The sequence below is a fragment of the Pseudopipra pipra genome, chromosome 5 (genome assembly GCF_036250125.1).
Source record: "Pseudopipra pipra isolate bDixPip1 chromosome 5, bDixPip1.hap1, whole genome shotgun sequence".
Classification (NCBI taxonomy): Eukaryota; Metazoa; Chordata; class Aves; order Passeriformes; family Pipridae; genus Pseudopipra; species Pseudopipra pipra.
In genome coordinates, this window is record NC_087553.1 from 35,723,242 (window position 1) to 35,748,442 (window position 25,201).

General features: G+C 36.5%; 1 protein-coding gene across 1 annotated transcript in view; it reads right to left on the minus strand.

Annotated features, from left to right (window-relative positions):
- Nucleotides 1–25,201, minus strand: part of OTOGL (otogelin like) — a 91,371-nt gene that overhangs the window by 50,512 nt on the left and 15,658 nt on the right. The window contains exons 10-24 of the mRNA XM_064656903.1: nucleotides 23,326–23,432; nucleotides 22,488–22,613; nucleotides 21,671–21,779; nucleotides 21,391–21,437; nucleotides 19,817–19,962; nucleotides 18,205–18,328; nucleotides 16,415–16,592; nucleotides 15,361–15,485; nucleotides 13,364–13,573; nucleotides 12,370–12,535; nucleotides 11,182–11,256; nucleotides 10,817–10,869; nucleotides 9,948–10,110; nucleotides 7,168–7,275; nucleotides 5,776–5,914 (exon numbers count right to left, since the gene is read on the minus strand). Coding sequence (XP_064512973.1) covers nucleotides 5,776–5,914; nucleotides 7,168–7,275; nucleotides 9,948–10,110; nucleotides 10,817–10,869; nucleotides 11,182–11,256; nucleotides 12,370–12,535; nucleotides 13,364–13,573; nucleotides 15,361–15,485; nucleotides 16,415–16,592; nucleotides 18,205–18,328; nucleotides 19,817–19,962; nucleotides 21,391–21,437; nucleotides 21,671–21,779; nucleotides 22,488–22,613; nucleotides 23,326–23,432 — 1,876 coding nt within the window. The remainder of the gene's footprint in view (nucleotides 1–5,775; nucleotides 5,915–7,167; nucleotides 7,276–9,947; nucleotides 10,111–10,816; nucleotides 10,870–11,181; nucleotides 11,257–12,369; nucleotides 12,536–13,363; nucleotides 13,574–15,360; nucleotides 15,486–16,414; nucleotides 16,593–18,204; nucleotides 18,329–19,816; nucleotides 19,963–21,390; nucleotides 21,438–21,670; nucleotides 21,780–22,487; nucleotides 22,614–23,325; nucleotides 23,433–25,201) is intronic.

Below are 25,201 nucleotides of genomic sequence, written 5' to 3' on the forward strand. Positions count from 1 at the left end.
AGCTACTTCTGACTCCTCAGCTATGACAAATGAGTAACTGAAAACTTGTTGCTTTGTGTGTGACTGCTCTAACTTATGCCCAGTCATCATTTAACAAATTTACCAATCAAGATAAATACAAGGAATGGCTAAAATATTATCAGTGCATCAACCAACCTCTGTATTAAGCACTCTAATAAAAGTATCATTAACTAAGAGCTTTGAACTTGCTTCATGCTACAAAAGAAGGAGAATGCAAGAAACAAGCTGCTTTGCTGTACTCCTCAGGGCAGACCAGGCATCTACCTCTGGGGACTCCTCATCAATAGGATAATCATTTGGGAAACTGTTGCGCTGGTTCCCAAGATCATGCATCTTTTGTTAAATGAACCTCTGCCTTAACAAATGGGCTCTCATGTGATGTCTCCTGACCCAAAAGAGTTACACCTGCAATTCTAATTGGCATAATGGTTCAATTAGTTGATCAAATGGATCAAACGGTTGTTGCTTTTGTAATCTTCCAACAAACTTTGGCTTTAAAAGAACCTTCATGGTTGCATCAAAAAGATTAAAAAGATGATTTTAAAATTGTCAAACGCCCAATGTCAAGTGCAAAGTGAAAATATTTTTATCGCATCATTTATATTAAGACTTATCCATAAAATGGGAATACTTGAGGAGGAGGGCTTAGTTATGCTGACTTCCATCTTTCAGGATATAGGAAAAAAACAGTCCATCATTTTCTCTGCTCTAGGACCTTACTGACAACCTACTAAAGTTAGTGGAAATACTGAAGTGGGGGGTTTTGTGGTTTTTTAAAAGGCAGATAAGCATTGCAGCAGAACATTGCAACAATCCTGTCTGTCATTTGAGGATATTCTGATGGGTAGACTATCCATCTAAACTCTCCCTTGGAGTCTCCCCCAAAGCAGAGAAAGTATAATTCTGCTTCATGGAAGAGAACACGTCTGAGGCGCTCCAAGGGCACAGACCCTACAAGCATTAATAAGGACACTGAGCTGCAGGATTGAAAGCCACCACAAAACTAGAAAAATGCCAAAACTAGAAAAATGCCAAGACAGCAATTCTTCTTTAAAAGCAGAAGTCTATGAAACAGCAATTGGAAGAAAGAGACCACAACTACTAATAAAACACAGTAAAAGTTTATCAGAAAAATAACACCATTTTGTTTGGGAAAGAATGTAGCATCATCAAAGACAAAAAATAAGCAAAAAAATAGAATAAAACAAGATATTTAAATACTTTTAATTAAGAAACTGTCTGACTTTAAAATCATCATTCATATTTAGATTAGATAAAATGAAGTGTTTTCATGATCTACACTGATAAACAAGTTGGTCTGCTAAGACTTTTTCTTTTTTACCTTTGAAATTACTGAGGTTTTAAAATATTAGAAGTAAATATTGATGTCTTCTCTGTGAATGTCATCTATCTATACAGGGACTTCTTGGTGTGTAACGTAACTCCTAATTCCTTGATAAGGATGATGGTATCATTTCACGAGACATTACTGCCCTAGTTTTCTTAATTGCTGCATTACATCTTCTTGGCAATTTTCTGAGAGATGGATATATCTGTTGAACTAGTTATAAAGGGCTTTTTCATACACCTACTGTCACCTTAAACAAAAAGGCCTGACAGATGATACTGATGTTGAAAACAAAGTTTGAAGTTTCATAATTGGCTGGAAGTTGATACTCAATTTTTCTCTCACAAGAGCACAAGAGCTCCTTATTAAAACATAATAAAAGGTAAGGGTGAGTTCTTTGCTTGGTACAGTGCAATACAATGGCAAATCAAATAGTTGTTCTGACAGATCACATTTAGGGAGGCCAATGGCCAAATCAAACAGTGAGGGCTGGTGACATGTATGGGAACCACATATTATCATGCCACTAGGGACATCAGATTCAGATTGTTGCACTCATTTCTACATCTGGGAAGAGCTAGTATGCCAACTAATTTATTGTAGCTATAACTTCCCTTGTAGCACTGCTACAATACCTTTGTTTAGAGTATATAAGTTAGCAGAGACAAAGCTGTCCACTTCTCACAGGAAAAAGGTTAGTAAAAGTGAAAGGACAAATACAAATATTGTATATACAGTGTTGTATATACAATATTACAACCACTTCAGCTGCTTCAATTTCAAGTGTCTGGTGAGCATTTCACACCTTATCCATAAAAACCAGCCTTGTAACAGCACTGCAAACTACCATTAAATCAATGGAATGTGTACTAGCAGCTATCAAATCTACGATGTTCTGTAGTACCTTACAGGCAAGGAACATGAAGCACACAGCACACACAGCCCCATGGCAGGGGGATTGGACTAGATGATCTTTAAAGGTCCCTTTCAACCCAAATCATTCTATGATTCTGTGATTGTACAAAAAAAAAAAAAAAAAAAAAAGTTGGTTTGTAGAACAGGTTGCATGGTTTAGGTGCTGCCCTGCTGCTGCCCTGGACAGCTGTGCCTGCCAAGATGTTAGGCAAGGCATTTAAACTTTTGCAGCTATATATATATATTTTCCCACCTTTCATCAAGCTTCTCTGTTTGGATAACAGGCTATAAGAGACAGGACTCTCTTGCATACCTTCTGAACAAATAGTAGCTCAAGGTAGACTCATTATATTACTCAGATACTACTATTAAAAATGTATTCACTCGGCCACAATACAGGGGAAGGAGATTAGAAAGAGAGAGAAACATCAAAACCTCTACTCTAGGAACAAAAAAGTGTATTTCAAACAAGAGCAACCTCGTTATGCCATCAAGCCTGCATATATAATGTAGTTTAACCACATCAGTATGTGATACAACTGTAGTGTAACTGTGTACATGCAAATAAAAGCATATGTGAAATTGCAGAACAGATGACACCAGATTATCACTCAGGTTGCCACTATGAAGATGTCAATTACATCTGCTTCATTTATTTTTCTCACATAAAATTCTATTCCTGCATAATAGTAGCTAGTTTAGTGCCTATCTTCATGGTAGTGTAGTTACGAGGGGGGGTTGTGTTCATTGATTAGCATATTTCACTGTTGAATTTCATCTTCCATTTTATTATGTAGTGTTTTCTGCCATAAGATCTTCTGAACCTTTTGTTTCAGCTGTTCAGACTGATTCTTTATCATCAGCCTACTCTACCTCAATCCTCACACCACCTTTTCAAAATTGTTTCTGAAGATGCTGAATGCAGGTCTGAGCACAGATCCCTGTGTGATGCCACCAGGATTTTTCTGTTCTAAAAAACAAAGGCCACTTATTCCTGTCTTTTAAATTCAGACTATTAATTAGTCTAGCGGAGGGCAACAAAGACCATTAAGAGACTGGATCATCTCTCTTACAAGGAAAGGCTGAGGGAATTGGGCCTGTTCAGCCTTGAGAAGAGATGACTGAGAGGGGACCTTATCAATGTCTATCAGTTTCTGAAGGGAGGGTGTCAAGTCAGGCTATTCTCATGGTGCCAGGCAACAGGCAGAAAGTGATGCACAGGAAGTTCCACCTGAATATGAGGAAGAACTTTACTGTGCAATGGAACAGATTGTTCAGAGGGGTTATGGAGTCTCCCTCACTAGAGATATTCAAGACCCATCTGGATGCAATCCTATGTCATGTGCTCTGGAACGACCCTGCTTGAGCAGGGAGCTTGCACCAGACGACCCCCTGTTAGTCCCTTCCAACCTTGCCCATTCTGTGATTCTGTGACTTCATGTCTCAAAGAATCCTCATTTTCATCCTATGAGAAACTAGTCTCTAAAAAATATTTGTTGAAATCTCTCTCAAAAAGGTCTTTAAGGTAAAATACACACACACATTGACTTGACTATCCTCATCCATATATTTATTGTCTTTGGAATAACTCAGAAGATTGATCATGCATGAATTTTTTCTTTTATTAAAAAAAAAAGAGGGGGGCAACTCTTCCTTAGTTGCAATTTCTCTTTATTATAATTTATATGAATTTCCTTCATATGTAAATCAGACATATTGGTCTGTTCTTGTCAAATTCAGTCATTAAGTCCTTTTAAAATATTTGGTTATATTGCCATCTTCCATTCCTCTGATTCTAGGATTGCACATCACATAGTTCATCAGTTCTGTGTTTTAGTTCCCTCAAAGCTCTTGGGCATCTGCCATATGATCCCATCCTTTGTTTTTTTTCCTTTTTTTTCCCCCTAAAAATACTCCAAACATTTCACAGTCAAAAATTAGCCCACAGATACATCACCTATTCCAGATATAATTATGCCGTGCCTAATTTGTAATAATTTAATAGAGATCATGATCTCTTTCCTGATCTTTAATATAGATCAGGAAAGTTTTCCATGTACTAAGGAAGAAAGAAAAATTATGAACAAATTTGGCTACACTTTCTCACATTTGCTGAGTTTGGGGAAAAAGTAAAGCTTGAAAAGCTGAAAAAAGTCTGAGAAGTCTTAAAAGCGATCCATGTAGGCAGCATTTTCATCACTTTTGTCATGTTCACCTGAAGAATGGTCCATTGGCCACAGTGTGCCACGTGCTTTAATTATCTGCCTACCAATTTTATTCTCAGATGACAAATGCTTCCCGTGGTTTGTTTCCAGGTAGGTTTTTCTCTTACACAGTAGAGTGGCAGGTGACATTTGGTTGTAAAAGCCAAAAATTCCAGTATCACACTAAAGTTTGAAAAAGCAAAATGAATTTGTCTTACAAATCTGCCTGAATGGATAGCATAAGAATTACGAAATGACGAGCCACCTTTCCATCTCATCATACAGGCAAGAAGATTTTACAGGTAAAGTAATCCCTGTTTTTTACATCTTGGTGGAGGAAAGTTTGTACAAAGGTTCATATACCTCTAAGAGTAAGAGCTCTTTTATATAAGAGTTTGCTCTGAGGTATTATTATCTTTACCAAACCTCTCTTCTTTTTTTCTTTTTAAACAAACTCAAAAATCTGGAACCAATTTATTTTATTTCACAGCTGTGAATACTCTACTAAAGCATACATCAAATAAACTATTTGTAGTAGTCCTTGTTGAGAAACTGGGGATTTTTTTTAAGGTTAGACAGTCAGGAAAAGGAGTATTCTTCTAAACATATTACTGTAACTGAGAATACAGACTCTTCACCTTAAAAATAGCAACAATGATAATAAACAATAGTGCGTTTAGCAATAGAATATATTTCTAAATGTCAGTAATTGTATTTTTAAACAAAAAAGGCTAGCAATGTACTGTAAATGTGTGCTGTGAGGAACATTAGCATGTAGCGGCCAGACAAATTCAACGAATGATTTCATTGTTGAATTATGAAATCATTGTGTTTGATATTATTATACACATAAAATCCAGATCTGATGCAGATCACATTCAAGAAGAATTCCAAGCAGCCAGAGGTCTGACCCTCTGCCAAGGAATCATTGACTCTCTGCCAAGCCGGGTTTATAGATAATTATTAAATATATATAGATTATACCTAGTTTGAACAGTTTCTATAGTGTTATTCTTTGCTCATTTTGATGAAAGCAAGGTTGAGGTAGAACAGAGAACACTGGGTTTTATTTTTCTCTAAACCACATAGATATGCAAGAACACAACCATTTACTGTTCTCAAACAGCTGAGCACAAAATGTCATTTACAGATTCTTCCTTCACGCCTGTTCCTACACCTGTTTTCTTAATGTTTGTTTCTATAGATCAACTCCCAGTGTTCAAAATACTTGTTCTTTCATGGAAACTTTCACTTGGACACACAGAAATGTATGAACAATCCTCTTACCTTTAGCAGGTAAGTTTGGCAGTCACTGAGATAATCATATTCCAGTCCATCAAAGGTATAATAATGCCGATCTCCATAAATAGTGCATACAGCAGGACAGGGGTAACTGGTGCAATTGAATATGCCTCTCCGACAAACACTGTAGGGAAAACTAATAATCATTATCTTCTCATAACAGGATTATTTTCTGTATATTTTCAAAAAAAGCTTTCTTGGGTTCTTTATTTCAAATCATGCAGAAATTCATGAACGGAAGAAAATTCTTGAAACAGAGAGCTATTCTGTGGATCGCTTCTGAAGTTATTGGTGATGCCATGGCAGAAAAGTGTTGAACATTTTACCATCAGCCCATATGAACAGTAAAACCCCTAAGAAATAAATTCAAATCTCAAACTTTTCATGGCTTATGTTAATATTTCCATCACTGCCTCCAGTATAGCTAAGATACCAGGCCACAACATGCTCGTTCATAAAACATGGATATTATTTTCTTCTTAAGGAATTTTGATAAAGGTCTGCACATATTCAAAGCAAAATACTTCCAGTTGCTATCTGTAAGATTTTAGGTTATCAGACAAGTATGGAATGAGTTTAAGAAATTAATGTTGATATTTTGCAGGAATACTATTCCTGTCAGCTAATTTCAATGGTTTACACAAATTTGTATGAATGTAGTATTGGCATCCTCTAGTTTTGCTAGTGTAAGTGTAAATGCTCATTTGATTTGCCAATGAAATTTTTAACTGATTGAAAGCTGCCAAGCCAATCTTTTTTTTTCATTATTAAATGTATACTTAACTGAATAAAGATATTTTGGCTAGCAAATTATAATTAATGAAAAACTGGTTTGTGTCAGTATGTATCAGGTAAAGCTCCTTAAAAAGATGCTGTGTGCTAGCTCATTTTTCAATTCTAATGGCCTTTTTTTTTTTTTTTAAGTTGCTCATCTTCTTCCTATACAGTCACTCATGGTAACTGGTCACTTACACTGCAAAGAGTCCAGTTCCCAAATACGCAGACTATTTACTACTGTCATACATTTAATCTCTCTTTTTTTCTCTCCTTAGTTGTCTTTCCTGATATTCTATTCTCCAGAAGCCAAATGTCTTTTCTTTCAGAGATTAACTAACGTGTGGAATTAAGCATTTGGGTTTGACTGCTTTTTAGCTTGGATATCTTCAGCTTACTTTACAGATCTGAAGAAGCACTCCCCCCAAAGTCTTCCTACTTATCCAAGTCTATTAGTGAACCTAATAAAAGATGTATCCTGTAACTGTCTATAAAAAAGCATATTTTTGATTTAAAAGTATTCAACAAATTTTCTGAATCAGTTTTACTTTGGGTCTAAGAGATCCAGATGATTTGGAAGTATGCAAAATGAACGTCACTCACCAGGTGTAACATGGTGTAGCTATCACTTCTCCTGACAGAAATTCCCTGTCTTTCCAGGTGCATGGACAACTATCAGGAATATAACATTTCCCTCTGTGCTCAGCCATCCTTTAAAATAAAAGAATTAAGAAGACAAAAGATTAAATTCACAAGCAGATCAACATAACTGAATATGTACTGTATTGTCTAAACCCCACTGAGGGCAACCGATCTTCCAACCATTGTTTCATCAGCAAAAGTTGTCCACATCAAATGATCTCCACTTTGCACAGCTGAAGACCTCACTAGGTCCTTCTATCCTTCTGTCTGGAAAGGGGTATGTTGGTGTGGGGCAGCAGCTCCCATGCAGGAGCGTAGGTAATGTAGGTACTCCTCCCTGAAAACTGCAGAGCACCTGTGTATCATGCAAGATGCTGAGGCTGCAGCAACTGTCCTGTTCTGAGTGCAGAACAGTGAGCTGGGCTATGGCAGCTGTTGCAGAGTTAGCAGAACTCTGCCACAGCCAAAGAAACACAATTTACAAAGGGCCATGTTGGAGGTTATCTGCCTACATCAGGGAAGCTGAAACAACCAGAAAGGTTACAACAAAACAGAGGCATGTAATGCAAAGATTGTCAAATCTAATTAGATTATGAATAAGAAATCCAGAGATGTGGTCAACAACTTTTTGCTATCTCCTCATTTCCATCTGTTAAGCAACATTAACTTTTTTAAAAAAATTACTGACACTCCCAGTGCTGCTCTCTCTTTAGGGGAACAATTCCTGTAGTTGTCATTGCAGCACATGGCTGAAAGTACAGAGATGTTTTTCAAAGTACGATCTTGAGATTTTTTCACTTGAAGTGGAAGTTTAAAGGAATACACAGCTAAAAGTTTTCTTCACCCCATCACTGGTTCAATAAACAAGAATCAGCTCTAAGTAAATGAGTTAAGTGTCCAGAAAAATTACTAAGGATAGGAAAACACCAGAGCAGATAGCTTGAGAAGGTCAGTGTCTCTGTCAATGGCAGTTAAATATCTGTCAAGAATAACATAGGTGTTGCTGATGCTGCCCTAAGGGCAGGAGAATAATTTAGCCCCATGGGATCCCTTTCTATACTAGTCCTCTATACTTCTACAATTCAATTTAGCCTCTTATATCTCCAGCTCAGCGTAAGGGTGACTTTCAGTGTATCTTTGGGTGATGAATTTACAGTCATTCTCAGTTCATTTCCTCATGAAAATCTGTGCTGTTTTATTCCATTTTTAAAGTATACAAGAGACTTTGAGTTTCTAATAATTTGTCACCTCTTCAGCTACTGATTATAAGAACAACAAGCTATCATGCAAGAATTTTAACAATAGAAAATGTAAAACTTTTTTCATTTAAGAAGACCATTTTTTGTATACTAGAGTCCATCTTGTCATGGGTTTCCAATGGAAAGGGTTTCAGTACCACACACAATCTCCTCTACTTTACAAGCACCATAAGTACCCAGGATGCTAGAATAAGGTGCCAGTCTCCAGAAGAATTCAAGATTCCATCCCAAAATGTTAGGTCATTCAGTCAAACAATGGGTAGTAGTAGAAATAAGGTGGGAAAGGAGAAACAATGAGAAGAACAGCATCTCAAGATAATAAAAAATTGACATTACAGTAAAATGTCTCATAACAAGGTTTTCATGACTTGTCCACTTATATTTAATATCAAGAGCTATATGCTTAACATTTTCTTGTATAAAAATAAAACTTCTGAACCTAATTTTTAGGATAATCTGGCTTGCCCCTTCCTAGCTAAAAGCCGTACTCACTTCTTGGAACCATGAGCCTGAAAGTCATAATGGGTCCAGAAATACCATTTAACAGTGAGAATATTACTAACTGCACTAAATGTTATACATTTAATTTTCCACCTAATAGCAAAATAAGTGTTTATTCTCTTATGTAATAAAAATAATTCATGCCTTTTACTCTGTTATTGGGCAGAAACTTGGGATTTGGCTTGTCAGTACCCCAGTTATAGTTTATAATTCAGAAAATAATCAAGTAATACTTGATTTGAAATGGTATGACTGTGAGAGTAGGAATTGAGATCTAGGTTTTTAACTTATACTTTAATTTCTTCAAATTTTTAAATGAACTTTCATGTCAACACTGCTAGTTCAAGTTCATGCAAATATGGTGATGTTTCAGTAAAAATTTACTAGTTTACTACTTGTACAGATTTATGCATTTTTTTTGTGTTAAAAATAATTGTTCATTCTTATAACACTAATGGTCTTGAAAGCTAACTTCTCAGTTGAGGCAGAGGTTGTAGAGGACTACAGAACACCAGACAAGAACAATTAGTGAAATCTGTCCTTCACCAGTGCTTAGTTATCTAAGAACATCACAAGGTGCTGGAAGGGAATTCTGGCAGTCTCATTACACTCTGATCTGCACACAACTGAGACCATTGGCTACACACATAGTGAAATAAAATGGAATGTTGAGAAAAAACAGAGAGTAAGCTGGATATCTAATGGGTTAGTGGAATCATGGTCTCTGCATGGAAAAATAGTGATACTTCAACTGAGGCAGGATTACAGCACGGAGCCTTACACCAGCAAGAAGGAGAAAAGGGCTCTTGAAGACAAAAAAAGAGTTGGCCTTTTAACTGTTACTGTGTGTTTATGGAACAATAGTTTCAAAATTAGAGGTGCGATACCACTGGAATTTAAAAAGAAAAAAAACCTAAGCAGAGTTGAACTGTGGAAAATATGTATTTGGTTTGTGCTCCAAGCTGCTCCATCAAAGCTTACCCGGGGGGGCAAATGCAGCCACTTGCACAGGGTGGAGAGGGGACACAGGAGAAGTTCATGGCAAGGTTTGCACAAGAGATCCCACAATTCACACCTGCTGCTGGTAATCCAGGCACAGGAGATCTGCAGTCATAGTAGATTTTTCCATCTGGGCATATGTGAACTTCAAATGCAAAATGCAGGTTAGATGAGATCAACTGCTCTTTTACAGTGAAGGTTTTCTATTTGGTATTGTTCAGAAACTATTTATTTTAATGTACAGTGAGCCTACATTACAGTACACATAAGAATGCAATCTGAACAGACGTTTATAACAAAATCTATATTACAGAGATATAAAATTAATGTTTGTTCTAATGGAAAAACAAAGGCCAAAACATAATATTAAGCATCTGGATCTATGCACCCTGGATCTGATACACAGTTCATTCTTAAAGATGGAATAATTATGCCTTAGGTAGAAAGACTCTTTAGAAGTGGCATAATTTTGAGTGTATTGAAATCCCTTTTAAATTTATTAGAAATGCATTAAAAATTTACTTTCTAGAAATCAAGATCTTAAGGCTTCCTAAATGTGAATAATGAGCCTAATTATAGGTGTTCCCATGAGAACACATTGATCTAGAAGTCACATGCAATTATTTATTTTTTTAATTTCCCAAGTGACTTAGTAGTACAATTTGTGCTACAGAAAAACGAAAAAAAAGAAAAAAAACCAAAACAGCTTGTGCTCTTTACTGCCTATTTTAAATAAGTTGTGATGTTAAGTATCTCATGATGAAAATACATACGAGGAGAAAATCAAATGACTATTCAATGTCAAAATCTTTCTCTGTACAACTTTAATATGGGACAAGACTGTAAATGACCTGTATTTTCTGTACTGGCTTCAATACATTTCACTGTTCCGTTCAAACATTGACTGGAAAAGAAAAGGAAACCCATGTTTATTCAACAGGAAAATGTTTTGTAGCCACCATGTTTAAAAAGACAGTACAACTCAACCCAATTCAAACAATAGAAATCAAAAGGAGAAAGAATTTTCCAGGTATCTTGTTAAAATAATCAGGTACATAACCCAATTTATATTAGGCTCCCTTTTACTAAGCGTATAACTAAAATAAAATCTCAATACAATAAACCTTCATTCTACATGAAAAAAATTCTCAGGTCTCTTAAAGTAGCATCCAAACTGTAATGCATGAAAAATAAAACTCTTGGCACTCAAACCTACCAGGAGCCTGTTGCCGTAGAGAGGATTTCTCCAGGCTGGAGAGCTTTGCCCTTGTAATGACAATGACAGGCAGATCTGTTAAAAGAATATTCATGCATTTAGCTACAAAAGAAAGATGAAATGGGATTTAAGGGCCATCCATTTATCAAGCTATTATGATAAGCAGGCCTTATAATTCATTAACTCAATACTTGTACGTATCCTCAATCTTTCTTTGAAAGACAAAAATTTAATGATGACACTCAAACTGCGCTGAAGTCAGTGGCAAAACTCCTACCATCTTCAACAAAGCCAGGATTTTCCTCAATCTCTGTATTATTTATTTGCTGTTTCTGTGCATTAATGTAATTTTTCTTCCCAGTTATGGGAGTAGAATGACAACATGTAGTTCCCATTCAAAGCATTGTCCAAATCATGGGATAGAGCAATTCGCATAGCAAAATCCATTAACTCTGTCTGTGATAAGAGCCAGATGGGTTAAAAGTAGCAACTGAATTACCTAGACACCGTGTAAAAACATGTGATTAACAAGGTACCTTGCACTCTTTAATAGTTTGAGACAGTCTTTATCCCTATAGTATGAATTTTACTGAGCTTTCCAAAATATATGCTGCAATGAACAGAAATAACTCTCTATAATCTTGAAATTTATATAAATACCCATTCCAGTTTTTAATTCAGTATCTGAACTGAGTAACTACCCATGATGGTAAGCTGTAAAATTTTGGTACACAACGTACAAAAACTATTTCCTCTCATTGATCATTTCCTTCCATTTAACTGAAGGGGTTTGCATTGTAAGACATAAAAAAAGACACTCCTAGCCACTCTTTCCATCCTACCCTTTACTTTATGGATCGCTGTTACATAGATTGCTTCTCATTTTTTTCTGAAATATTAAAAACAAGGTTTTCATGTGAAAATGCTTTCCCATGAAGTAAAATGTTTCATCGTTCTTCTCTAAAGCAGTTTGATATATCTGCTCTGAAGTGCAGTAGATGTATGTACACACAGTATCAGATGAGGCCCTGCTATTGATTAGTAAAAAGAATATGAAATCTTCACATATTGTTTGCTATCTTCTTTAGGCAGTCTACATCTTGAGGGAAACAGCAGAAAAGCTACTTTAAATCTCACTGGAAAGAGGAAAATGTGCCTACACATATATGCTATTTTCTTATGACTTACATTGATACACAAAAGTTGACCGACTCTTCAAAATATTTCCCATCAGGACAATTACATCCTTCTGCACAGTCATCACCACAGATATTTGCCATAGAAAGTGAAGCACAGGAGTGTTTACAAAAAGAAGAGCACTGATGATAAAGCATACCACTGTGACACATTACAGCTGGAGAAGAGAGAGAGAGAGAGAAGGGAGAACAGCATACTCTTAATATGTGAAAAATAGAAAACAAAGCAGTATCATGGGAGTGTAAAAAAATCAAAGCAAAATGGTGTCTTGCTGAACTGGGTTTAGTTGAAAAGGAAGAGGAAAATATGCTGTTCTACTGATTTCTTAAGTTAGAAATGTTTAGATTCAGGTGGTTTTGTGTTAAACAATTCTTTGACTGGAAATGTCTATTTTGTAAGCAGTGGGTGTCTTATATATGTTAAACAGGGCATCTATCTAGTAACTCAGGCTTCCAAGAGAAATAAAATGGTCCAGTTAAGGCTGAGGCATTACTGTATGGCTTAGAAACTGAAACACAGGAGTTGGACTTCCATAATTCTTGTGGATCCCTTCCAACTCAGGATATTCTATGATTCTGTGAAATGTCTTGTTTTAAATCATTACTGTATCCTGCTTGGCAATCACTGCCCAACCTCGGGTGCCCCTCCCAGCCCAGCTTGCCTTCCCTTATAGAACAGCCCCACTCCTGCCACTCCCTGACTACTTCTGCCTAATAGGGGCTTCCATATGACTTAGGGGTTCAAAGAAGAAGTTTCAATTCTCTCTGTAACCAACAGAAAGGGAAGACACTCCCCGTGAACCAGCTCAGGGGTTCCAACTCAGATGCCTAATGTAAAGGCTATTATTCTCCCTGAGTACATCGTTATACCATGGCACAATTCTAGTTTCCAGGAAAAAAAGATCGAGTACATTTTGTAGAACAAATTATATTTGTAGAATTTCAGATATTTCTAAAAGATATTCCATTATGGAAATGTTACTCACCACAGTAAGAAATATGAGATCTGAAGTCAACGATGACCCCGTGCTTGCCACAGACGTAAGCATAGTGAGCCAAAGCATTACACAAACAGCTGCTCCCACATTTGCACGCATCAAAGCGGCACAGCTGGTAGTACAACCCTGGACTGATGTAGGCATGGCAGGGAGCAAAAACGTCTTGATTGATGATATCACAGTGAGACGCATACTCAGCTAAGACAAGATGACATTGTTTTAGCCAGATCCATTTTCATTTAACAGTTAGTCAAATGAATAACACAGAATATTAAAACCAAATATAGCCAGCTGTGCAATAAAACCTTGCACAGGTTTATTGCACAATGTCTTTCTGTAAAATTCTATAGTTTAAAACTGATATTATAAGCAACTCTCTCAACAATAAACTCCACCTAAGATAAAAATAACTATACTTAAACAGTTATGCCTTCCTCTTATAGTACAGGAAATTTAAATGCCAAAATAATATATTTCAAAAGAGTAGTTATAAGAGTCCTTCAAAGCTTGGAATATGTTTCTTTGTACTTGACATTCCATTTAGCTTTAAAATCAACAATGGCCATATACTTTTTAGTGTGTGGTTTCAGGAAGTATTACAAACTAGAGCTTGAGGGCACGCAAATCCAAAGTTGGCCATATATTTTCTAGCACCAGCAAACCCTCCTCTGACCACTGAGGTGGACTACCATCACAAGTGGTGGAATATCTAAGGAACGCCACTAGTGTGGATCATATTTAAGACACTTTTGCTGCTAAAAGAGTGTCCCTACCCTTCAGACTCTCTGTTCATTTCCACATACACACAGTGGCACAAGGATTTCACATTTTACAGAGTCTCTCAGAAAACTAGATCCAAGGTCTGAATTTGACTTGGTTGAAAATTAACCAGACAAAATAAGTAAACAAACAAACAAACAATCATTGATTTTTAGTTTCATCAGATCAAGATCATCATAGACCTGGAAAAGATGCTTGTGCTTGTAGCATAGGGTGGATCACTTTATTCTCCACTGCTTTTTCCCAGTGATTATTACAGAATTGTAGGGAGATTTAGGCTGGAAAGGACCCTCAGAAGGTCATGTTGTCCACCCTCCTGCTCTAGGTAGCTTACATTTATGTCAAACTCCACTTTCACTGAGGCAGCACATAACTGAAGGTGAGGCATAAAGGACCTTGGGAAGAGTTAACTTAGCTGAGACATACTGCTTTAGAAGATAGACAATGTGGAAGACATAAAAAGTCTGAGAATGCCCCACATTGTTAGAGGTTTAGGGTTATTCTAGGCTTGCTCCCACAGGCTCTAAATATGGATAAATCACACATCTTTAGTAAGGTCTTATGTCTGAAACATTAAAAACATTAGACTACATTCTCTCAGAATTGGCCACTACAGCCTACCCATTGTCTTCATTAATTGAAAAGGACAGCAATGCAAAAAGGAGACAGTGAAAGTTCAACAGAAACCATAGGCATGTCAACCAGCCAAAACTAAATCTTTACTCAGGAATTTGAACAAATCCAAGGCTCTCAGTTTATTGCTTCAGTTTTTCTCAGAGAACATAGATGGAGGATAAGGAAATTTTTAATGCAACAAGCATGGAGAAGCCAAAGACAGGACTTTTGATGTTAACACTTTCTCCTGTACTTTCTTGTTGATCTACAAACATGCATCTACAAATATCTTTCCTCTCGACTGGTATAATTTACATAATTCTGTCTAGCACTCTGCATCTGTATTAGACAGCAAAATTTAGTAATCGTGGCCAGTACATCCAGCACTAAATTATCAACTAGCTTGTATTTATCAAGTACTTGCTTCATTTTACATGCCATATGTATGGAAAAAATAGTCTTTGAAAAAAAAGAGGAATAGTGCACATCTAAACCTGAAGTTGAAATACATGTATGTGCAACTTCTTCACAGAGAAAACAAAAAATGTCCCATAATAATAAGATACACCTAATCTCATGTGAAAACATACCATTTTGCTGATTAACGTTACAGGGATCAACCACAGGAATATTGATCGGCATGGAGCAAGCTGAGGAAACTTTCCATGCATTGGCATGAAGTTGTGGGGTCCCTTCAATCATCCCTGCTGGAGACCTGAAAGGAGAAGATCAACACTGCAAGCATCCTGCTGACCTTAGGGACTACATGGGCGAGGATGCAAGTACATTAAAAAGGCTTAGATGCATAGTCACACTGAACAATCAGCATGCCAGAAGAATTTCTACCTGTGAGGTATAAAAGAAGAGAGGGTATGTGAAACTTCTTCCTCAATATTTTAGTCATGTGAAAACAATCTTACACAAAAAGTCTGCCTTCACTTAGGCTTAATTTAAGTACTCTGAAATTAGTTGGAGGAGACATTAGTGAGAGGAGATTTGGCCTTTATTAAAGTATGTAAATGGAATGACCTGTTAGCCAGTTTTGGTGTTCTATAGCGGGGCTGTTTGCATTTTGATGCTGGCTTGCACCAAGTATTTCAGAAGCATTTATTATTGCTAGATAAGTTTTGTGACATTATAGCTTGAGGAACTTTGGAGGAAATAAGGTAAAAGAATAAGAAAAGTGTGCCCTTCTAATTAAAATATTTATGTAGTTCAGAATTACATTTTTTTTTTACATTGGAAATTGATGTGGAGGAAAAAAATCAAGCAGAAGTAAGTGTGAACTATGTGAGGATGATACAAGTAGTATCACCTACTCTTTTTGTCAGTGCTCATGTATTTGCTCTGAAGACAAGCGAGCATCCAGGAAGGGAAACATGCATTCAAGCAATATCATCATCCCATACCTTCTATAAATTAAACAGTAGTTTTCTATAATTACTTAGCAAAACATCTTAGAATGCCTGAATTTATGACTTTCAGATTTTAAAAAGTGACTACCATTTTAGTAAAGAGATTTTTTTATGGGTTAATTTAATAATGTTTGAGCATGTCAAAGAAATTAAATAATCTGATGATTATGTTCAACAAAACTTTTCACTTGTTATTAAACACAATCTAAACGCACAACATGCAACTTACAGAAAATCATCTCTTAAATTCCCATTGTATGTTCCACATAGTCCTAATGTTCTTCTTTTCCATCTGACATCAACTTGAACATAGATTCTCTCTCCATCTTTAGCAAACAGTATCTTCAAACCAAAACTAGTTTTCAGTTGAACAAAGAAAGAGGATATATTCTGAATTTCAATAGCCCCTGAACATAGCAAAAGAAAAAGAAAACAAAGTCACTGAAATCTGACATCCAGGTTGCACTGGTTTACCCATTAAACAAAAAAGATTTTGAAAACTCAGAAATAAAATGAGAAACTATGTACAACCTCACCATCAGCCAAATATCCATACCCACTCTGTGTCTGAGCTTATTTCCATTAACAACAGAAATCAGGAATTGCAATTACTGTCAACAATAAAAAATGTCTCACCTTTCTGTACCTGTGAGCCTGTGAGTTATCTAGGAACCACATTTGCTTTTTTATTTTTTTTTTAATTTTAGAAGAAAACACTGCAAATGCAAGCCTCTGGCTCATTTCTTAGTCTCCAGGGATATTATAAAATTAATTAACAGGTATCTGTGAAGTGTAATCTTTAGATAGAAGGTTCTCTCTACCTCTATTGTTATGACATCAGTATAGCTCCTTACTTGGACTGTATGAGCCCCTATCAAATTCTCAGTTTTCCTTCCCAGCAAATCCATTATGTGAGGAAATGGAAATTTCACAGTCACAGCATTCATTTGCTACCATTGTCGGGCTACTTGCAGCTGTAGGCTAAAAGTGGATCTACCTTCACAAGCAGCCTCTATGCATGCACACATACATCCTTAGGTGCATAAACTGAGAAAAGGAAGATAAAATGCTTAAGGATGTTCTTAGTCAATAAGACTTACTGGATACACACAATTATCAAGCATGTGACACCAAAAGATTTGTCATAGATTATATTTGTTGCAGACTATGGAGAGAGACAAGAAAGTGAGTAGGGACTGATTCAAAAGAAATAAAATGAAATTACCAAAGAAATTAGGAAGCAGAACTGACAACATAACAGAAGGCATAATAAGCTATTTAACTCATTGCCATAGGAAGTCTTGAATGCCAAAAGCAGAACTGTGATCTTAAAAATTCAACGAAGAAAGAACATAGCTGCAACCACTAGCACAGAACTCCCTAAACTCTGTTCTTCTGGAGTCTGGAAAAGGGCTTTAATCCCACTTTACTTATTCAGAAAGAGACTAAAAATCCAGTAACTGGTTCACTATAATTTACAAAATTTAACAATATTATTTTTACCTTCAGTACCTAATTTTATAATGCATTTTTAAGGCCGATTTATTTTACTATCCTTTTCAAAAAGGTGAAGTAACCTGTCTGAAATCACGATATAAGTCAGCACTGATATCCATGTAGATCCCATGGACCACAGGGATTCTATTCCATGCTATTTATTTTAAAAAGCTTTAAACAAGCTAGACCTTAACATCAGCATCGAGGTGATTTCCAACCTCTCTTCACCTTCTCTCTTTTTCTTACCTCCTTCCCCCTAAACACAAACAAAATGAGTGGAAATTCTAGGTACTATGCAAGATATGAAATGCAAAGAAAAAAAAGGCATAATGAAGGACTGTTTCACAGATTTTCAAAGTACATTTCTATAATTATTACTAAAGTCCTATGAAGTGATTGCACACTTCATAAGTTAGATTTGAAGAAATTCCCTTTTCATAGACAGATACTATTTAAAAGTTTTGGAGAATATGAGAGACAGAATGTGAACCCTGGTAAAATTCTTCTCTATGCACTTCTTACCATTGAGGTTAAAAACTTGATTAGAGACAGTTTGGATTTGACCATATCTTGTGAGAGTAACTTGTTTCCTCACATCATCTTCAAGAACTAGTGTTACAGACTCAATGCAGGTGTGGTCAAAGTTCTAAGTAGAAACAAGTTTCACCATCAGAAACAGGCAATGAAATTAATACTACCGTAGAAAACAAAACCAAACAAACAGGGGAAAAAAACATCTGCATAGACAGGAAATAACAGAACTGTCATTAGGCAAATCAGTTGTAAACTATCACTCAAAGCATTAAACATTTTAGCTACCGTGGCAGTCTAGTAGTAAGTGGACAGAGGTCCCCAAGTACTATTACTGCGTTCAACATGCCATACTTGCATGGCCACCCAAGGTACAGCTCATTGGTAGGTTAAACAGTGTTTGAGCCAGAGTCCGATCCCATCTATATCAAGCTGGTGCAATCAGACCACAAATGCAGCAATGCAGGAAAAAGAAACTCTTGCGCACATGAAGGTGCTTGCCATTTAGAAATGTAGTGATGATCTCTGATTATAGACCAGAAGGATATAAATTCTCCAGAATTATATTACAGTAATTGATAAATATCTGACTATCTACATCATTTTAGCATGCAATCCAAGCAAAATTTATGAACCTAAATACAGGACAAAAGGTGACATATAATCAACTTAAACTGACTTATGCTCCCCAGGGGCCCCTCTGTTTTCCTCCAAAAACTTTTCAAGGTGCCTAGAGTTGCACAAAGAGTTGTTTCCAGTGGCACCCTTGTCTCTCAGTGGCTACCTAACTAACCATTCCATGCTTGAGGCCACCTGAAATGCAGAAACAGTAGTCTCAACACCTATGCAGAAGAAGGAGGTGCTTACAAAAAAGGCAGAGGCATCAGCTCATAGTCTAGCTTTTGAAGGGAAACAAGAGACAGCCCCATAGCAGGGCAGCTTCCATGCATTGCTCCCTGATGATGAGTTCAGACATGCCTGCCCTCAGCACATGGCAGCTGTGAGTCACAATCTCAGAGCCCCTTCTCCTGTGAGTCTAGGTGACTAACAGCATCATTAAATCCACTCTCACAAATAAGTACTTTTTATAAGCACCTTTACTCCTAAAGCCTATTGTTGGACGCCTATCAAAATACTTTCAAACAAATATGTGCGGTGGTTTATCTCATTGATAGTTTTCTAAAAGGCATTGTTTCAACAAATTAAATATGTTATAATGTGCCAAATAAAAATCTAAAGCTACCAAAAAAAAAAATCTCTTGCCTAACTAGTAGTATATTAAACCTGCTCAGTGCTGCCAGCAGAAGCTTTTCCAAAGCCTAAGACTTTGTTGGTACAATAACTGAAGATGTTTATAGTTTTTTAATGTGCGTAAATTAATAACTCTTTAGACTTTAACCCTCTAAAGATGCAGTTGATTTTACAAAGGGCAATACAACTTGTAGCAATACAAACAATACTAAAAAAAAAAAAAGCTGTTACATTGTTTCAGTTTATATTTGCTATTAAACATAACCAGTAGTTTACAGTAGAACTTACACAAAATTACCTGAAACATGGATGGATCCATTTGTTTCAACATTTCAAGAAAAATGTGGCTTACCTGTCCACAAGGTGCTTTCTGCAAAGTGATTGTGAATTTGCTTTTCCCACTGCCTTTTACCAAAATGTACTGGCAAATCCCAAGAAAGGTAAAATGACGCCCATCAAATGTTGTGAAATGAGAGCTACCTGTGATGGAGCACTCAGCTTGAAAGAGAAAGAATAAACAAGAACGTTCACTTGCATAAGAATGTATCATTATTCTTTAAATTATGTAAGAGAGATAAAAAAGAAACTTTCTCCTTACTTCTAAGAACATAATCCAGGCTAACTTTAATCTGTCTAGCTATAATGGCATTTAAAAACAAAGTATGCTAGAGACACCTATTTCCATCAGATACCATCTCATATTGCACACTCCAATGTGCAGCATCTTTTGCTTCTAACTAGGTGAGATGCCTTTGAGTTACAATTTCTCTAAAATAAGATTTTATTCTCTAAGATTTTTCTCTAAGAATTCTCTAAGATTTTTCCCTTTATTACAATTCAGAAATATCCTAGAATCTTCCTCTCAGCATCTTTTTCCACGACTGAGTGTGAAAGAGGACAAACTTCTTTCTCCATCCTTCTAGGTACTATGGCACTGCTTGTTACCACAGGTATGAAGAAGCTGCAGGAGTCTGTCATAAGGGGACATCTTTTTTTTTTTTCCATCTCAAATCAGGAATGCACTGCTGAAGCAAGTCTCCAGCTCAACCCCCTTTATTGCACATTCATTTATGCCACAGGGAAGCATCAAAGCACATGAACTAGATTTACTTTGGCTGCAGCTATGGCAGGAGGTGCTCTGTGGGAGCACATTTAACCTGCTCCTGCTACTAACATTAATTCAGTACCAGGCTAGAGTAGCCATAATTAACCCTTCACACACATGCACACACAACACACACAAGGCATATGAAGCAGTTCTCAATGTCAACTGTTTTACACTACAGATCCATATTGTCAAGCCTTGCTTAGCAATTGTTAAGTCTTACTACCTCATACAGAGAGGGATCCTTAATTTGTAAAAAAAAATATCTCTTTCACACAGTTCATAGTATAATCTTTTCTAAGATACAGAACTGTCAAGGGAGTTTCACTACCTGACTGCTGCATGTTCCTCTGTGTAACTCATTAGAGAGACATGCTATCTTTAAAGATAAGGATCATTATCCAAACAGTTAAACTGCTGTTACAAGAGAGAAAATGCAGCACACTGAGCACCAGAATGATAGATTTCTTATTACTTGCATTAAAGTTGCACCTAGAAGTGAGGAGACCCTTATACCTGGCCTAGGTACTGCACATGCAGTAGAAACATACCACCTGTGACAAAGAATATTGAGCATAAACAGGAGATAGAAAACAAGAAGTGGATGTAGCACATTGAGATAGGGTTGCAAGTGGGAAAAAGTAGGATACGTATGGCCAGGCTTCCCTCCAGTCAGCCCACTGCTACTCTCAATATCCATCTGCTTAATCTTCCTTCTTAAAGTAGCAGCCCAAACCTTGGATCACATTTGGTTCTGTTGTCTTCTGAAAACTTTATCCTTTTTGTTGTGAGGAGAGAAAAGAATAATGAAATACAAATACCTGGGCAATCATGATCAGTGCAGTTCCAAATGCCACCAACACAAATACTAAAAAGAAAAATCACAAAACAGAATTTCAGCGTTCTGATCTTTAGCAAAAGAAGTAGTTTGAGTTAATACCCCTTGAATTCCCACTTTCCATAGAATAGCCTGCTTATTTTAGTGATATACAGGGCTCAGACTGTAAAACAAGATACTATTATTTAAAATGTAAATGTGACTATGATGTTAAACTATGGACAGCAGTCACAGGGAGATGAAGCACAAAGGCTTTCACATACCAGTTGCTACATTCTTGTTCAATTTTTGAGCCTACAGGGAAAGCAGTTCCATGATAAGTACAAGGACAATTCGACAAAGAGATACAAGTTCCATTTTCCATAATGAGACCTATTGGGAGAGAAGTGAATAAATGAGATAAAAAACAAACTAACAAACTCCAGATCACTGCTCTTCCCCCATCTGACATTTAAATCTGCCAGAAGGTGATCTCACCAGTCTTAGACAAGAAGCAGCAAAAACAGTCGCCCAGCGAGTGCAGAGAGCTCAGAGTGATGAGCTCAGAGTGAAGTTCTCTAAAAAGCAGTTGTCACTGTGAATCGTTGCTTTATGAAAAATGTCTGCTTTAAGCATGTAAAACTGTACAGACTCAAAAATGAAAAGATTCTGAAATCTCATTATCTTTAGTCCTTCTAAATAGGACTGTTCATAGTCTAGTCAATAATTTTTGTTGAGTACAGATCTCAGAAAGTTTGATGTCTTGTACAGAGCAAGACAAATTCTGTTTAATCAAAATTTCTATAGATTTTGGAATAATTCAAATAAAGTGGACTAAATCTATGCAACATCTTATTGTAGGAAGCATTAGTAATGGCTCCAGATTGTAACTGGTATAGCAAGCTGACATACCTCTATTCTAGAGAAATGTTTAGCATGCAATAAAAGGAAGAATTACAGTGACAATAACAACAGCTAGGGCAGAATTTACAATATTCATATTTTCAGGATTCAATTTTAAGCACGGTCTATTCAGACTTTATTATGATGTTGGGTACTAGCTTTACATGTATTTTTTCATGTAACATTGACAGTATTTACCATCTGGACAGTAACAGCCATCTAAACAGTGCAAATTGCTGCCAAGACAATCTTTTTCAAATGTGCAGGTTGGTGGACAACAACTGATACAGTCACGGTGAACAAAGCTGTCTTCACACTTCTCAGCTAGAAAAAAAACCCCATGGTATATTGAACATTAGTGCAATTTTTTCTTTCCATGCTGGAAAAACCCCCTCTGTCAAAGAAACAGTTGTGCAGTGCTTCTGGTATAGGTAGTTAGTCAGACAAAGTACAATGGATGTTTTGGAGGGGTTTTAACTGATGATCTATGGTGAACCTCTCAACAGTATTTAAGCCTTTCTTTACCAAATTCTTATACCACCCCTCCAAAAAAAGTTATAATTTCTGTGACAGAGGAATATGTGCTCATATCTCAGCTAGTTCAAAGCCCTGTGCATGAGTTGCATAACTAAGCTGCAGTTGATGGGTGGTGGTGATAACTAGAAGGAGCTGGATTAACTAAGTTAATTCTGTTATAGGGCCAGTAGAGGCTGAAAGGTCTTCTGGGACAAGGAGCAATAACAGATCTCCACAGATGTTTGTTCTTTGTCCTAGAATATTATCAGCACACATGACGTTTCTAGTAATCTGCACAAACAAGAATTTTGTATGGATCTAAATCATATCACAATGGAATTAAAATATTCTTCTAGCAAGTCATTGACTTCATTGTTTGCCAGCAATAGTGAAACTGGTGATCAACTTCGGTATCAGGTCTGAGTTCTGTAGTGACAAATGTTGGCAAGATGGAATTATTTTAAATTAATACATGTGATATCTCAAAAGTCACATAGTATGCTTTATTAAAGAGTCTTACTACAGGCAGGAAAGTCATCCCTCCAGTCCCGCACCGGGGACCCAGCGTGAGAGCATGCTCTAGCGTACTCTGTCACTGCCCTGCAGTATGTTTCATCATCATCCACTCTGAAATGACAAAATAATGGAGTAATCATGGAATTCAAATCCCATCTACAAATTTCAGCCATGGGACATTGCACAGGATATTTCACACATACTGACACCACTCAGTCATAATGGCACACAGGGAAAATATAAAAAGGAACGAGCTGTGCTGAATACACTGTTGTGTTTTTATCATTCGATCTCACAAAAAGTTGTTTCATTTTAATATTACCACAATGAGCAAAACCACTAATCCATTATAAAAACAAAAAAAAATTAAAAATGTTGTTTATGATGAAAGAGAATCAGGACCTCTTCTTGAAGACAATGGACAATTCAACAGTCTCAAGATCCCCATGTCAGGCTCTCTCCCTCTTGCATGATGTAGAAACTCTGACCTACACTGACAAAAGACATTCTGATCCAAGAACTTCAAATTTCCAATTGCTTGTAAGATTGTTAACTTAGGTGAGAAGAACCCTGTTGGTGGACTCCTGACCTTGTGCTGAAGTGCTCAGAACCAGAAGCATTATCCACTGAATACTGTGGACAGGCTCAGGTATTTACAACACAACCTTGGGCAAAGTCAATATCTCTGCCTTAGTCTGTACAGAAGAAGCTTACAGTGCACTTTTACCAGGATCAGGTAAAGACACATTCATTAATATTTAGATAAGTTCAGAATGTATTCAGATGTAAGTCCAATACAGTGAAATATCACCAACCTTTTGTTACTGTGAAAGTCCAACAATTCACATCACTTACTGTGGGGGATTTGATGCCAGTTCATAACATGACGTTTCTATTATAAGCATGACTGAGACAGATCAACTGAGTTTGCCTTTCAGCATACAAGATCATGCTTCCAAAATTAATGGTCTTACAAATATGTTATATTGTGTTTGTATTCTGCTTTCAACACATCTGTTATCAAATCAAACAGCACTATACTCTTTGTTACAGTAATTAGTCTCTCCAGCTCTCCTTATCTAATCCAATTAAATGGGTCTTAGTAGAAAGAATACTTGGCATATACTATGGCCCCACAAAAAACTTCATAAACTGACTAAGCCACAAGAAGAGAGGTCTCTTTTACAAACAAAATAAGCCTAAATTAATGAGACACAGAAACTTCGAGGTTTTTAACATCCACACAGTTGACATCAACACACAGCAGCATTTTGACAAAAAAATCCAATCCCTCTTAACATCACCATAGTGATTCAATACTCTATTTGAAATTTGAAAATTTGCTTTTCATTATTCTTCAAAAGCCACAGTAAACTCCTGAGTTACAAAGAGACCATATAGAGGGAACTCAACTCTTCTCCAAATGAAATCAATGTACAGATCATAAACATTAGGAAGGACACTTTGGATATTTGCCTACAAACACAAAGTCTTCCACCTTGACTCTGTGGTACCTCAGAATCCATCAAAAATGAACTAGTAAGTTGTAATGGATTATACTGAGACATCTTTATGTTTCGACTTGAGATCCTTTCTGTATGTTTTTGGTTAAATTGATAATACTCTGAGAGGGTCATAATATTATCTCGTAAAAATCATGCTATTTATGACAATTACTTCTTAATTTGAAAACCTTACTACAAAGGAAGTAGTACACTGCTCAGTTATCTATTCAATTACTGGACTACAAATTTAACTTGAATGACAAAACCTAATCAGGAGTCTGGAGAGCTAAGAGAAAAATAACAGGTTGCACACAATGCCAGCAGCTGAGGGGGTGTGACTCCCACCAAAGCAAATGAGAGTTGAATTTCTTTTGA